At 37.9% G+C, this 14,745-nt stretch overlaps 2 protein-coding genes across 2 annotated transcripts; one reads left to right on the top strand and one right to left on the bottom strand.

Moving 5' to 3' along the window:
* Positions 1-843: 843 nt before the first annotated feature.
* On the top strand, positions 844-3,849 carry nfkbiaa (nuclear factor of kappa light polypeptide gene enhancer in B-cells inhibitor, alpha a). The gene is made up of 6 exons (XM_017456746.3): positions 844-1,153; positions 1,630-1,735; positions 2,212-2,419; positions 2,536-2,624; positions 3,017-3,271; positions 3,389-3,849. The coding sequence occupies exons 1-6, from the start codon at positions 918-920 to the stop codon at positions 3,419-3,421; spliced, it is 927 nt and encodes a 308-aa protein (XP_017312235.1). The 5' UTR covers positions 844-917; the 3' UTR covers positions 3,422-3,849.
* Positions 3,850-6,966: 3,117 nt separating this feature from the next.
* On the bottom strand, positions 6,967-14,357 carry psma6b (proteasome 20S subunit alpha 6b). The gene is made up of 7 exons (XM_017456754.3): positions 14,175-14,357; positions 12,626-12,720; positions 12,461-12,542; positions 12,205-12,360; positions 10,929-11,107; positions 10,385-10,479; positions 6,967-7,139 (listed from the first exon to the last, which is right to left on the bottom strand). Exons 1-7 carry the CDS (start codon positions 14,248-14,250, stop codon positions 7,082-7,084), a joined length of 741 nt encoding a protein of 246 aa, XP_017312243.1. The 5' UTR covers positions 14,251-14,357; the 3' UTR covers positions 6,967-7,081.
* Between the last annotated feature and the right edge of the window lie 388 nt (positions 14,358-14,745).

The following is a 14,745-nucleotide window of genomic DNA, read 5'->3' as shown; positions in this document are numbered from 1 at the left end:
TCCAAGGTTCCTCTAAGAAAATGATTAAATGTTTTAATGTCGAACCTTATAACTGGATGTTCCACAAGGAAACTATTCAATAACCCGAGAACAATTCGAGAATTAAACCGTTTGTAATACGGTTTATTTTGCAAAATTAAAGCATTTGTTTTTCTTTATTGTGACACCCTTATGGAAATAAGCTCACATCTAGAACCTATACAAGGGTTCTCCGGTTACGGCTTTAACAGAATCTTCCATGTCAAATTTTACCGCAGCGTTTCCCTGTCAGAAAGCGTTTAAGTACGCAGTAAACCATTAAAGTACGCAGTAAACTACCCAAAGGGGAAACCAGTTTTTTGCAAATGTTTAAGCAGAACTCGGACGCAGTGTTCGGTGAGGTTTTTAATGCGGCTGCTAAAGAATCCGATAGTTGTATTTAGATATTCAGATAATAAAGAGTTTATACACTCTATATGCATTTCTACAAAAAGTTCATGTTGGATTTGTTTATGTAAAATGTGCATGATGTGATGTTAATATGATGCTAATCATGTTAGCTCAGGGAAGGCACTGAGCTCCTGAGCTGTGGACCTGTCTGTCTATCTGTCTGTCTCTCTGTCTATCATTCATGCCCAAGGTTCATTCACTTATTCACATGATTATTGCACTGTGGAACTGTTCTGTGTGTGTGTGTGTGTGTGTGTGTGTGTGTGTGTGTGTAATAGGAAAAGCACAAATTTCATTCTTACTCTGCTCACAGTGAGGGAAATTCTGTGAATAAAAACCCGCCCTGAGTTCCCCGCGCTAATCAGGACGCTGGAGTGGAAATCCCCTCCTGAGCGCAGACTATAAACACCTCCCTCAGCCCTGCTCGGTCACACTCCCTCACAGACACACACAGAGACAGAGAGCTCACAGATATAAAGAAAGCAGTCATGGATATTCACACAGCCCCTACGAGGAATAACCGACTGGACTATTCAGACGACATGGATCCGAAAAACGCGAAACACACGGATGATCGCTTGGACAGCGGCATGGACTCGTTAAAGGAGGATGAATATCAGCAGCTGGTGCAGGAAATGGCGGATCTGGAGCTGCCCAGGAGCGCGCAGGACAGTGCGCACACACACCAATCCTGGAAGTATGAAATCACCGAGGATGGAGACACGTAAGTGTTTTCTTTCTCTTTAATGATTTATTCACATATTTGCATTAAGCAGGAAAATTGTTTTTTAAAAAACAAATAAAAATAAATAGGTAATAAAATGCGCGTTAGACATTTTACGCATTTCACTACAATGTGTGCGTGCGTGTTTATTGTGGTTATTTATTTGTATTTGCATTTATTTATTTATTTATTTATTTATTTATTTGCATGCATGAGTGTAAAAAGTGTTTAAATCAGAAGTAAGTGAACTGGGTTCGATGGGTTTGATGAACACAGGGGGCGCTAGAAAGTCGGAAAGTCCCTGGCGCGCAGCCAAAACCCTGATCATGCGTCAGATGTGTCAAAGCCTCACTGGGTGGAAATAACCTTCAAAAAAAAACTCCAGAGTTGCGAAACGCCCGAGTTTTAAACCACTTCCTCTGCTGGTAATTCTCTACACGATCAATTCTAAATAGCAACCCACATTATTTTTCCAGGTACCTGCATCTCGCCATCATACACGAGGCTGAGAATGAAGCCCTCCAGATCATCAAGCACTGCATCAACGACCCATTCCTCAACAGACAGAACCACCAGAGACAGGTAATTACCAAAACAACCAAAACAACAAAAAAGAATGAAAGAATTAGAATTGGGTTTTTTTAATCCCAGGGAAATAAGTCTTTTTCCACCCCCCCACCCCCCCCCAACAACCAACCATAATACTTTATGGCATTTTATGTATTTGCTTATGATATTTATTTTACATTTTATTAATATATATTTAAAACATTTTCAAAAGCTTTTTAATATTGTCTTTGCCAATATATGTATTATTTATATGGCTACTTATTATTTTTAATAAATTATAATAATAAAAAAAACTAAAAAGAATAAAGCTTATTCATAACATCAATTCAGAACCAAATTTTTTTTGTAGGTGGAAAGTTCTGGAATAAAACATCATCGGAGTATTTTAAATCTGAAGCTCTGCAGAATGATTGAGGACTTGCTCTTTAGTGTAATAATGAAAGTATATCTCGACTAAACGTGTTTCTCTTTGCCGTGTGTTTCTCTAGACCGCGCTCCACTTGGCTGTCATCATGGAGCAGCCGCACATCGTGGAGAAGCTGCTGAAAGCCGGCTGTGACCCGCGTACGGTGGATCAGAGCGGAAACACGGCGCTGCACATCGCCTGCAGGAGAGGCTCGCTGTCCTGTTTCTCCGTACTCACGCAAATTAACACACATCACCTGCGCAGCATCCTGTCTGTCCCAAACTACAGCGGTGAGTACGGTCTCTTCACGCTGCATTTCTTTCACCTGTTCACTCTCTAATCAGCTTTAACATCACTGTTATCAGTGTTTTTAAAAAAAATCTTATTCTTCTTTTTTGAATTACAGGACACACGTGTCTGCACATAGCGTCCATCTGTGGCTTCCTGTCGTTGGTCGAGAATCTTGTGCAACTGGGTGCAGATATTAATGCCAAGGTTTGTATTTCTATACATGGACTATAAACTTTTTAGTGTGTTTTTGTTTAAAACACACGCTTGTTGACTGTGACAGTGGTAGGACATACAGCTGTGTGCCATCTGCATAGCAGTGGAAGATAATACTATTTTCATGAGTAATGGTACCCAGAGGTAGCCTATAGAAGAGAGATGTGTGGAACTCCAATCTTCACTTCTCTGTGCATTAACATTAACGTTTACAAACTCATAGCAATCAGTCAAACCAAACCCGATCCAAAGAGCTCCTGAATAAATGTTCAAGGCCACTTGATCACCCATGGAAGTCAACAAGAGTGTGTTGTAACAGGTTCTGAAAATAAAACTGTTTACTGAGGTAAAGGGGACTAACAAGGTTTCTTTATTTCCTTCAGGAACAGTGTAGCGGTCGCACGTGCCTCCACCTGGCTGTGGATCTCCAGAATCTGGCCCTCGTGCAGCAGTTAATTGCGCTTGGCGCAGACGTCAACAGTGTGACCTACGGTGGACACGTCCCGTATCACCTGACCTTCGGCCGGCAAAACGGTGAAATCAGACAGCAACTGTTCGCAAAGACGGCGTCCGAGCTTCGCGAGTTTCCCGACTCCGAGAGCGAGAGCGAGGATGAGCTCATGTCTGACGAGGACTGTGTAAGTTTGAAGTTTGATGAAGGTTTTTTAAAAAAAAATTTTAACGTTTTTTCAAGCTGTTTAAAATCGTGTACGAGTGTGATCAGTGATTAATAAGTTTCTTGTTTTTCCTCACAGATGTACGATGACATTCATTTTTTCGGGAAGTGAAGTGAACTAAAGAAACGAGAAAAAAAAAAAAAAACGGGACTGAGTTTTCCCATGAAGCAAAACAGAAGGCAGCTGGTCCTCGTGATGACGGCCGTGGATCACGTGACGTGGCGTTACATGGCGTGACGTGACGTGACGGCTCAGACTCCTCTACGCACAACAAGGAGATGGAAGAATGAAACATGAGGCTGAAATAGGTGCTCAGAATGCAGGGATTATGGGAAATTTCTTCCCTTCCTCAAAAATCCCTGAAGTGACTGTACCTGAGATGCAAGTGTATTATATTGTAAAAAAAAAAAAAAAGAAGTTAAAAGTTCTATTTTTATACTTGTAAATTGTTAATAATGACACTATTGTACATCTTGAATATATTATTGTGTATATGACCATAAAACATTTTTTATTAAAAAAAAGAACATTCCGTTGAATCCTTCGTCTGCTTGTTGATTTTGAACTTTTTCTTTTTTTTTTCTCTTTTCTGTGGTGGGGGAAATAAAGCATGTCTCCGATGGAAAAGCTAAAATTACTGACTGCATCCTGACGCTGTACAGTGAACAGTATCGTTTCTGTAACGGAATCAGTGACTCTGACTCAGTGAATGATTTTGTATTTATTAATTTTTTATGTTGGTAGAGAGTGGGGTCATAAGTGACTCACTTTCAACAAAACTTCCCCTATGGTTTCTTTCTTTCTTTTCTTTTTTTTAAAAAAAAGAAAAGAAAAGCCAAAAATTTCCTCTTGGCCAACAAAACAGTGTGAAGATCATTGAATCATCTGGGACAGTACAGAGCTGAACCTCTGATGGAAAAAAAAAAATCCTTTATTACATTACTAAAAATAAACAGTTTTGGAATTTCCCAAATATTCCCAGTTGTAGGAGTAGTGGATAAAACCTCTGAAAGGTTTAATTCATGAATATATATATATATATATATATATATATATATATATATATATATATATATATATATATATATAAAGATAATTATTTAGCTTTCAGTGTAAAGTGTTAAATGTATTTGTAGTATCTTTACACCTTTATAAAAGATACTGAAGGTACTACAGAACCAGTCCAGTGACAGGGAACAGTACACTACAGTACCCTTTCTCCAACACTTACATGCGTACAGTGTATTACACATCTTATCTTAGCAATTCATATCCAACATCTCAGAACAGACATAATTATTTTTCTCCAAACGAAATGTTTAGAGGATTTATGGAGACTGATGTTAACCTTTAGGGAAACTCCACGGCTTTGTTCTCCTCTGAGTTTTAATCCTGAGGGGAAAACTTCAGTTAAATAACCATGCATCATCACTCAGTCATGTGCTGCGGGTGAATTCCAGCCTGAGTTCATCAGTTTTTAGTGCTTTTCTAACAACAAGAACTTAAATCATGAGACACTCAACACCTTGTTTAATAATAATAATAATAATACGAAGAAGAATATTTATTTGTACAACACTATTTTATTTGGAATCCAAACTCTTAAATTAAAAGATTTTCTAATATGGAGGAGCACTTTGGTGTAAAGTTCTACTGAGAATCATTAAAGGTTTTCACCAGAGGAACAACCAAAGAATCCTCATGTATACTCATAAGAAATCTTCAGAGGTTTCCTAAAGTGGATCTACTCTTTACCCTTTCTATTGTGGCTTATAACCCCCGAAGAACAAGCGAGGGTTCATTAAGGGTTCATAAGTGACCTTAGCTCAGGGGGTACAGTGGCTTAGTGGTTATCATGTTCACGTCACACCTCCAGGGTTGGGGGTTTGGTTTCTGTGCTTCAGGGGTTTCCTCTGGGTACTCCAGATTCCTCCCCCAGTTATAGACTGATTGTCATCTCTAAATTAACCATAGTGTGTGTGTGTGAGAGAGAGATTATGTCCTGTGATAAGACTTGAGGCTCCCTGTGATCCTGTGGAGGATAAGTGGTATGGAAAATGGATGGATGGATGGATGGATGGATGGATGGATGGATGGATGGGAGTTCTAAGTTTCCTAAACTGTTGTAACTGGAACCCATTTTCTACAAAAAATAAAACAAAAAACAGTTGCTCAAGACATTTCACAAAAGTTTCATACATTAACAGAATTATTTCATTAATCTCATCCACAGATTATTAATATTTTAGTTTTATTTACCACATTATTATTATTATTATTATTATTATTATTATTATTATTATTATTTAAACAACTAACAAAGAAAAGGGATTCATTTCCACTATTAATCCAGAATTGTTTGTTGGGAATGTTTGGCCTCTTTATGAAGCTACAAACAGAACAACATGATATATAAGATATAAAACGTCTAACCTCACCCTCATACATGATTCATGTAATATCTCAGTCCTGAGTCACTGTTCAGTACGTAAAGAGCTGCTCAAAAGTAACGAGAACCATGTGGAGAACCCCGTCTTCAATCACTTCCATTTTCTTTTCCTAAAGAAGTGAAACCGTTTCACTGCAGATTCTGATAAACGTGTCATGTGACACGTGACTCAGAGCGATATAGTATCATATGTATGAAGTACATATGTAATATATCAAATACAGTGAGTCCTTCTATAGTCACTCATTACTGTAGAGGACTAGCACTTTAACCTGACTCTGTTACACACCCCATACTTATTAATCCTCTTGTCTGTACAGGGCTAAGTGCAAAAGTTTGCACACCCGTACTGATTAAATCTAATCATCCGACGTTTAACGTGTCAGTGTGTTGAGTTTTAAAGATTTCCTTCATCACAGAAGTTTGTAAGAGAACAGAAACTCTCTAATAACTTTACGTCTTTTCTTTTATTAATATGCTTGTTATCATAAATGCCAGGCACTGATCCCAACATGTATATAATACTGTACAGTATCAGCCTGAGTGCTGCCTTTCCATAAATGAATGAGGTTTAGGATCTGTAATATATTACTCATAGTTATTATATTGTGTAATCATCACAATGTTTTGTAATGTTTCACAATCCCAGATTCCACAATGACATCATTTGACATCATTCGGCATACAGCGCTAAACCCTGTTGCCATGGTTACCAAACGCAGACACATCACAGCTGTTGATTTCTGGATTGTGATCGGTCAGAAGGTGTTGATTAATTGTCTGTAACAGTGGCTCTGACGGTAACGCAGCTGGAAATCACAGGTTTATTTATAATTAACGCATTCGATCTAATACATTATCGTTTCTATAGTAACAGCTCATTCCCAGGGACTCGTACAGTGGACATGAGTAAAGCCAGACTAAGTGTGTAATCGTTTACATGGTGATGTTCTCTGCACAGAGATGTTTATGTAATGTTTATGGAAGGAGTCTCCAGTGTCAGTGTTTTGTAACAGTCAGAGGTGAAGCTGTGACTTCAGGACAGAGAATTTTACGCTTCTTTGCGGTTTCTCGGTAACGTGACAAGCTGCGTTTTTTCTGTCTTATTAACTTCAGGAGAGAATAAAGAGAGGGCCGGTGAGAGAAAGACTGTTTATAGCTGTTTACAACAGGAACTAACTAGTTTCGCAGAACAACAAACCAACAATTCTATTTTTCTCCAAAAACAGCTTTAATCATACAGAGAAATATACAGAGAAACAAGGTGTTAATCACTTATACAGCGTTCTACACATTTCCCACAGTGCCGTGGTTCCCTGAGCTCAGTCTCGCTCAGACAGACACACCAGGTGAGCATCTAACTCCGCCTCAGAGAGAATCCTGAAAGACACACAGACAAAAATATATGAAATATAAACAAACAAACTTCATTTCGACTCATAAGAACCTGAGGAATAATTTACAGGGAGAAATCAATATCATCTAAATAGTTTGAGAAATGAATTATCAAAAAAAACAACCAAACTTTAAAAGTTTCGTGATTGCATAAGTATTCACCCCCTATTGGTGGGTTGTGATCTGCTTTTCACAACCTGGAAATGCCACATAAAACAAATCTGGGGTTCGGAAGAGTGTCGAGTCATAAGAAATCCCATTTGGAGTTTAGCCAGAAGACCTAGAGGAGACTCCGAACACACGCAGGAAATGGTCCTCTGGCTTGGTGAGGCCAACACTGAACTTTAAGGTCTTTGTAATAAAAACAGTTTTACATACACTGCTCATCACGCTGACACAAACACCACATCCACTGTGAAGCAGACCTTGTATGGAACATCACCCCCCTACCTCAACTCTCTCCTGAAGGCTTACTTTCACTCACGCAATCTGTGATTGATTAACGACCAACGTTTAGTGGTGCCTACTCAGCGTGGCTCAAGGTCCCTTTCCAGAACCATCACACTAACCGTCCCTCAGTGGTGGAATGATCTTCCAACCTCAATCTGGACCACAGAATCTGTCACTATCTTCAAAAAACAGCTAAAGACCCACCTCTTCCCTGAACACTTAACTAACCCCTACAATACCAACCCCACATTACCCTCAGAAAGAAAGAAAAAAAAGGAACCTTACTCTGGCTCTTATACTTTGACTCTGCGCACTTTACTTCTTCCAGAACTCAATTAAAAGATCTTGTACAGTAGCACTACTTGTACTGTTCTCTGCTTGATTTATCGCTTTGCTTGTATTTCCTCATTTTTAAGTCGCATTGTATAAAATCGTCTGCTAAATGAAAAAAATTTATAAATGTAAGCTTGGTGTCGTTAGCACGGTAGCTTTACTGCATAGCTAATGAAGGATTTCTGCCCAGAATTGGTCCTGTTTCTCTGGAATCTTTGTGTAATTTGCCTAAAGTAACACACACACACACACACACACACACAGAAGTAAACAAAGTTTTAGAATTTAGAAAATGTTTGATTCTGCACTATTGACCATGTTCACTCGTTTGTAAAAAAGATCAGATTTTCCTCGAGTATTTCTTTCATTGAAGCTCGTTTTAGACGACTCTGATGTAATGTGGATCGTCAGGTTTTACACAAACGTGGAGTTCACGCCGTCATTAAGAAATTAAGTAAGAGATTATGCAAATATGAAATACAAGATTCTACTTTTTACTCAAGAATTTTAGCTTAAATTAGAAAAGAATGCAAAATAGAAGAGTTTCAATACCTTTCTTTACCCCACTGTGTGTGTATATACATATATATTTAATAAGTCAAAAGTCTGAACAAAATAATATACAATGTTACAAAAAAGAGCAGTACATCTTTTATCTCAGAATGCCTGATGAAGAAGAAATGGGAAAAAAACAAACAATGATGGATCACACATATTCAGCACCAGAGCAAAGTATTTAGCTCATTTACTTGTTCACACGAGCTAGATCCCAGGGGAACGGACTGCACTTTAATAACACTGTGTGCTGTTACACTGTGAATATGACCTTGGGACGTATAAAATGACACGCTAAAGACACGTGGCGTCAAAAACCCGTCAAACAAGCCGAGCTGTCCCTCTGAATTTCATTTTAATCTCATGTTCTGGTCGACAGGTGTGTTTTCTGTGCTGATGAGGAAGGAGGAAGTAGAGTGATTCACGTCCCTGACCTCATCATTTCCCAGTGAATTTTATGAAGTGTGCATTTTTATAAATTTCCTACTTCCTGTAACCTCGTTCAGTGTTCAGTCATTCACTCTCTAGGTCTGGGTGATGTTACAAAAAAAATCACGTTCTCATACGAAATCATATCACGATTCTCAATATACATCACACCGATCCAACACCCATCTATATAATCTATACAGGTAATCTCTGATCACGAGATAGACAGACAGAGAGATAAAGAGAGAGACAGACTGAGCAAACAAGAAATATTCAAGAGAAATAAAAAATATTCATAAAAATATTCCATAATATTTATAAAAGTGTAATATATATATATATATATATATATATATATATATATATATATATATATATATATATATATATATATATATATATATACATATACACACACACAGCAACACACACGCATGCATGTGAAAAAATAAGTACACCCCATGGAAACAGTTGGCTTTTTTGACATTTTTGGACAATCTTTTCAACATTTGATCGTCTTTGAAAGAGTGCCTGTTAATGACGTCGATATATTTGAACAAAACCACAAGGAAAATGAGATTTTCAATCATTTATTCACTAGAAATATCAATAGATGTGATATTCTTCTGTGAAAAAGTAAGTACACCCTTGGCCTCAGAAGCTAGTATTGCCCCTTTTAGCAGAAATAACACTTGTATGTGTTTTGCATAATTGTCCACCAGGCTTGCTGGAATTTTTGACCACTCTTGCATGCAATATTCTTTCAGTTGTAAGATGTTTGAGGGTTTTCTTGCATGTTCCGCCCATTTCAAATCCCCCCACAATATTTCAATGGGATTCAAATCCAGGCATTCAAATCTGGGCATTCTATAACCCTCCATTTCTTCTTTTTGAGTCGTTCCTTGGTGGATTTGCTCCAGATATCCTCACGTTATCTTCAAGCACTCTTTGACATGATGCAGAATTCATAGATAAATCAATGAATGCAAGCTGTCCAGTCCCTGAGGCAGTGAAGCAACCCCAAACCATAACATTTCCACCACCGTACTTCACAGTTGGTATGAGGTGCTTCTCCTGAAAAGCTGTCTTTGGTCTGCGCCAAACATGTCTGCTGTTACTGTGGCCAAACAACTCTATCTTTGATCCGTCTGTCCAGAGCACATTATTCCAAAAGGTCTGGTCTTTGCCTATGTGCTCATTGGCAAACTGTATCATTTGACATAGTGTATCAACTTCATTAATAGGCACTGTTTCAAAGAGGATCAAATGTTTGCTTGTACAAATAAAATAAAAAAAAAAGCCAACAATTTCCATGGGGTTTACTTTAGTATAATTATAGATAAATAAACATGGAAAATGAGGGGAAAACCCACTAACTTTATAAGCTAAATGTAAGGTTTACAAGGTAAATGTAAAGAATGAATGTATGAGCAGACGTGATGGAGCACTGATTAAACTCTCACCTGAACTTGGGCTCCTGTGCCGTGATCACTCCCACCTCCAGCTCCGACGGCTTGAAATCGATGGACAGCACCGTGGACAAGCAGGTGATCGCCGTCTGCCAATCACACACAGACACGCCCCCAATTACACACACATGCCCATTTATACAGTCATGCCCATTTAGACAGACACACCCCCCAATTACACACACACGCCCATTTATACAGTCATGCCCATTTAGACATACAAACCCATGTATACACAGACACGCCCCCAATTACACACACACGCCCATTTATACAGTCATGCCCATTTAGACAGACACACCCATGTACACACAGACATTCATTCGTTTTCTTTCTTTCGTTGCTTTTTAATGTCTGTCTTTCTTCTTATTATTGCATTGTATAATCACTATCATTATTATTATTATTATTTTATCATCTGTTTATTTGATTATTTTTATGGATTCCTTCCAGTCCTCATTTCTCTCATTCTCACAGCCCGGTCGTTTGTCCAGCTGCATCACAAACAGGAGGGAGTTCTGCTTCATGGTTACTGCACCTCGATGGTCTGCTCGAAGGTCCAGTCGTGCTTCTTCTTAACTTTCTTCTCCAGGAAGCTGATGGCTTCGGTCTGTTTCACTCCGGCTGCTGTGGCCTTAAAGCCGCAGTAATAACCTGCAGGGTCGCACTTATACACCTGCGGCCCCAACTCCTCATCCATACCGATCACGATCATACCTGACACACACAGAGAGCGAGCGAGAGAGAGAGAGAGAGAGAGAGAAGAGAGAGAGCGAGCGAGCGAGAGAGACAGAGAGAGAAGGGAGAGAGAGAGAGTCAAGGTTGGATTACCCCGAATACAGACACCTAATAAACCTGATACACTCCTGTTTCAAACCTGCAAACATGAGAAAGTTCTCATATTAACGTTCTACAGTCTACAGGAATAAAATCCTCAGCAATGTTACGGATCGTTTCTTAAAAACAAACAAATCAACTTGAAATAAACAAATTCCTCAAACAAACTGAAATAAAGAGAAATCATTTCAATTATAATTAAATAAAACAAACACATTCCTCACCCGGAAAAGTAAACTTAAATTAATTACATTAACCGTTTAAACAATATTTCAATTAATTAATTAATTAATTAATTAAACATTCAAATAAATTAAACAAACTTGCTCTTCTCCCACAAAACTAAAATTAAATAAACTAAAACGTTTAAATAATATTTTAATTTAGATTATTAAGCAACGGGAAATAAAATAAGCACTAAATTTAAATTGAAAACTAAGTTAAATAAATTAAATAATAATTTAAGCAGGATAATGAAGATAAATACACTATAGGAACTAAATAATTCAAATTTAAATTTATTTAGTTATTAAATTGTAAGTCTAAAAAAAATACAGTAAAATTAACATAACATACTAATTCTTTCCATGATGACAAAACAAAATTATGGAAAAAGAAATGTTATTAAATTATAATTTACATATTATTGATTAATTTAAATAATACATTAAACTAAATTGGAAAAGATGTGCGATGAGCCTCAGCTACAGAGTTACAGAGTTGCACAGCTGATTAAACGGAAGGCAGTTCAAAATGTTCAAAATTAAATACAAAAAAACAACACTAATCTGTTTATGTCTCTTATATAATTAAAAAAATATATAAAGTGTCTTTTTAATTATAGAAACATTACAGTAACATGTTCTGATGTTTTATTATTTCTAACTTCTCCTGAGGGTAAAGGTGTATATTCTTACATGCACACGTGTGAGTGTGTTTGTGTGTGTGTGTGTGTGTACAGTGTATTCATCACTCACAGCAGCCGAGCGGTCTCATCTCAGCGTTCTGTGTGTAAACCTGAGAGATGTCGGCGATCCTCTTGCACAGCATGTCTACTGGAATCTCGTAGCCGTATTTGTACATCCAGTTCGCTGCTTCGTAACGTGCTCTCTGCACCTGAGACTTGCTGTCAGCTGCACACACACACACACACACAGCATGTAATAATCCCTGAATAAATATGAATAATGTGTATTATTTATCCTGTAATATTTTGTTATGAAGTCTGCATACCCGTCATGCCCGACATCACGCAGCCGATGTTGTCTGTGATGCGGAACAGATGAGTGACTGTAGAGGCGTCCAGGAGCTTGTCCTGAAATTATTATTATTATTAACAAACAGATATTTATACAGAGAGACATACGGAAGCTGTGTGTTACGTGAACGTGAACTTACTGGAACTTTTTTCTGTGTGACGACGATGGCGCAGTCTTTCCCCCGCACAGCCACTGACGTCAGCCCGCCCTGATTAATGGCCTTAAACGCATATTCTGTAAAATATTTTGAACAACACAATATTACAATCACGGGCAACTTCTAAAATATCTGGTGCTGTATATACTCCTCCAATCCCACTATCTCAGTCGGAAGACATTTCACACTAATCCCCGAGTAATCGTATTCGCCGAACTTACTACTGTTTACGTCTTTAACTTTTTAAATGTATAACTTATGGTTACGATTACGGTCATTCAGTGCAACCGTTACTCTTTTAGTAGTTCCAAAGTTCGACCGTAGTGCAGAGCTGTACTCTATTTAAAAGCATGTGCACCCCTCCTAATGATTGAGTTCAGGCGTTTCGGTCACATGTGTATCTAAAAGCTGAATAAAATCAAACACACAGCCGTGCATTCTTCGTAAACACACACCGGCAGTAGAACGGGTCGTTCTGAAGCGCTCACTGACTTTAAACACAGCGGTGTGACTGGACGCCACCTTTGCCACATTAAAAGTCTGTGAGATTTCTCTGAAATGGATGCATCTAGAAGCAACGACATTCAGCCATGAAGAGCCAGACAAGCACTGAGGTGTGTAGTGTGTAAATATCACCTATCTTCTGTTACATCACACACTACAGAGCTCCAAACTGCCTCTGGAAGCAACACCAGGACAAGGACCGTGCATCAGGAGCTTCGTGAAGTAGGGTTCCATGGCCGAGCAGCTGCACACAAGCCTGAGGTCACGACACACAATGTCTGGAGTGGTGTAAAGCGCAGACACTGGACTCTGGAGATGTGGAAACATCTTCTGTGGAGTGATGAATCATGCTTCACTATCTGGAAGCCTCTGATGGATGAATTTGGCTTTGGTGGATAGCCAGGAGAACATTAACTCCGAAACTAGTCGAGGTGTGGAGGAGGAGAGATACTCATCTAAGGCCGTTTTTTAATATTAAAGTCCACATTTTTGGAATGTGAAGCCCAACATGCTCATATACAGTATGTGTGATAGTCAGGTGTCCAGATACTTTTGACCATAGTGTAACATCTGTGTATTCTCCATCTTGGACTTGAGACGTCACTCACACATACCACGCCTCCATTACTGTATATGTGATTGTAACAAATAAGGTGAACGAGAATTAATTTACACGTTTAAATTTAAACTTTAATCGCAATGTTTAAAAACGATTTTTTTTTTATTTTAAAACATTTATTTAAATAAATGTATGATTAGTTTAACGCGACTTTGTTGATAGAAAGATTAGCATATTCATTCATAGTAACCAATCAAATCATGCACAAATGCGCTTTAATTTAATAATCGCTAATTTTATCTAGGGCTATGCTTTTTTTTTTTATCTCTACTTCTGAATAAAATGTACTTTCACATAAAAGCAAACTGAACACAACTATAATAACAATAGCTAGCGCGTTAGCATGTTAGCATTGCAGCTCACTATGAATGAAAATACAAACAGAACATCTTCTATTTCTATACTCACCCACTTGATAAAGTCTTCCCTCTGGCGAGAAAATAGTAATATGACGATCAAACCCAGCGCTCGAGCCGCGCGACATCTTTACTAAATGTTATTTCTTAATAATAATAATTTAAAAAAAAAATAAAAAAAAAACCCTCTATAACGGTGACATGCAGGATTTCTCTCTAACCCGGAAGTACTCTTAGATTGCGCTAACGGGGTCATTTGCGTCACGTGACTCGCCATTTTTTTTAGTACTGCTTTTAAAATAAATATTCAATAAAAACACAATTCGAAAAGTTTTTGAATTTTAGACACGTTTACATATCGTTTTACTAGAATAAACGAAGATGCAGTTTTTAAATATTTATTACTACTTTTAAAATGGAGCAATAATGTACAAGAAATGAACATTCATTAGTTGAAACCTGGTCATTCATTACACAGCTCATACTTAAGATTAAAAACAAAAACAAAACAGTGGGGTAATTAACTTATGTTTAGTTACATACGTTTTACTGTCACATCCGTTAAGCCAATTGTTTTACGGATGCCATAAATGACGAACAACTAGATACAATTTTTGTTGGTT

This window comes from Ictalurus punctatus, chromosome 25, assembly GCF_001660625.3.
Source record: "Ictalurus punctatus breed USDA103 chromosome 25, Coco_2.0, whole genome shotgun sequence".
Classification (NCBI taxonomy): domain Eukaryota; kingdom Metazoa; phylum Chordata; class Actinopteri; order Siluriformes; family Ictaluridae; genus Ictalurus; species Ictalurus punctatus.
This window is presented reverse-complemented; position numbering and strand designations above follow the sequence as displayed.

Bases quoted from the DNA above. Each gene is read 5' to 3' on its own strand.
- nfkbiaa (XM_017456746.3), top strand. From the start codon at position 918: ATGGATATTCACACAGCCCCTACGAGGAATAACCGACTGGACTATTCA. The intron at 1,154-1,629 runs GTAAGTGTTTTC...TTATTTTTCCAG, and splicing joins ATCACCGAGGATGGAGACAC to GTACCTGCATCTCGCCATCA. The intron at 3,272-3,388 runs GTAAGTTTGAAG...TTTTCCTCACAG, and splicing joins TCATGTCTGACGAGGACTGT to ATGTACGATGACATTCATTT.
- psma6b (XM_017456754.3), bottom strand. From the start codon at position 14,250: ATGTCGCGCGGCTCGAGCGCTGGGTTTGATCGTCATATTACTATTTTC. The intron at 12,721-14,174 runs GTGAGTATAGAA...AATATTTTACAG, and splicing joins GGGAAGACTTTATCAAGTGG to AATATGCGTTTAAGGCCATT. The intron at 10,480-10,928 runs GTGCAGTAACCA...TGTGATTGGCAG, and splicing joins CCTTCGAGCAGACCATCGAG to ACGGCGATCACCTGCTTGTC.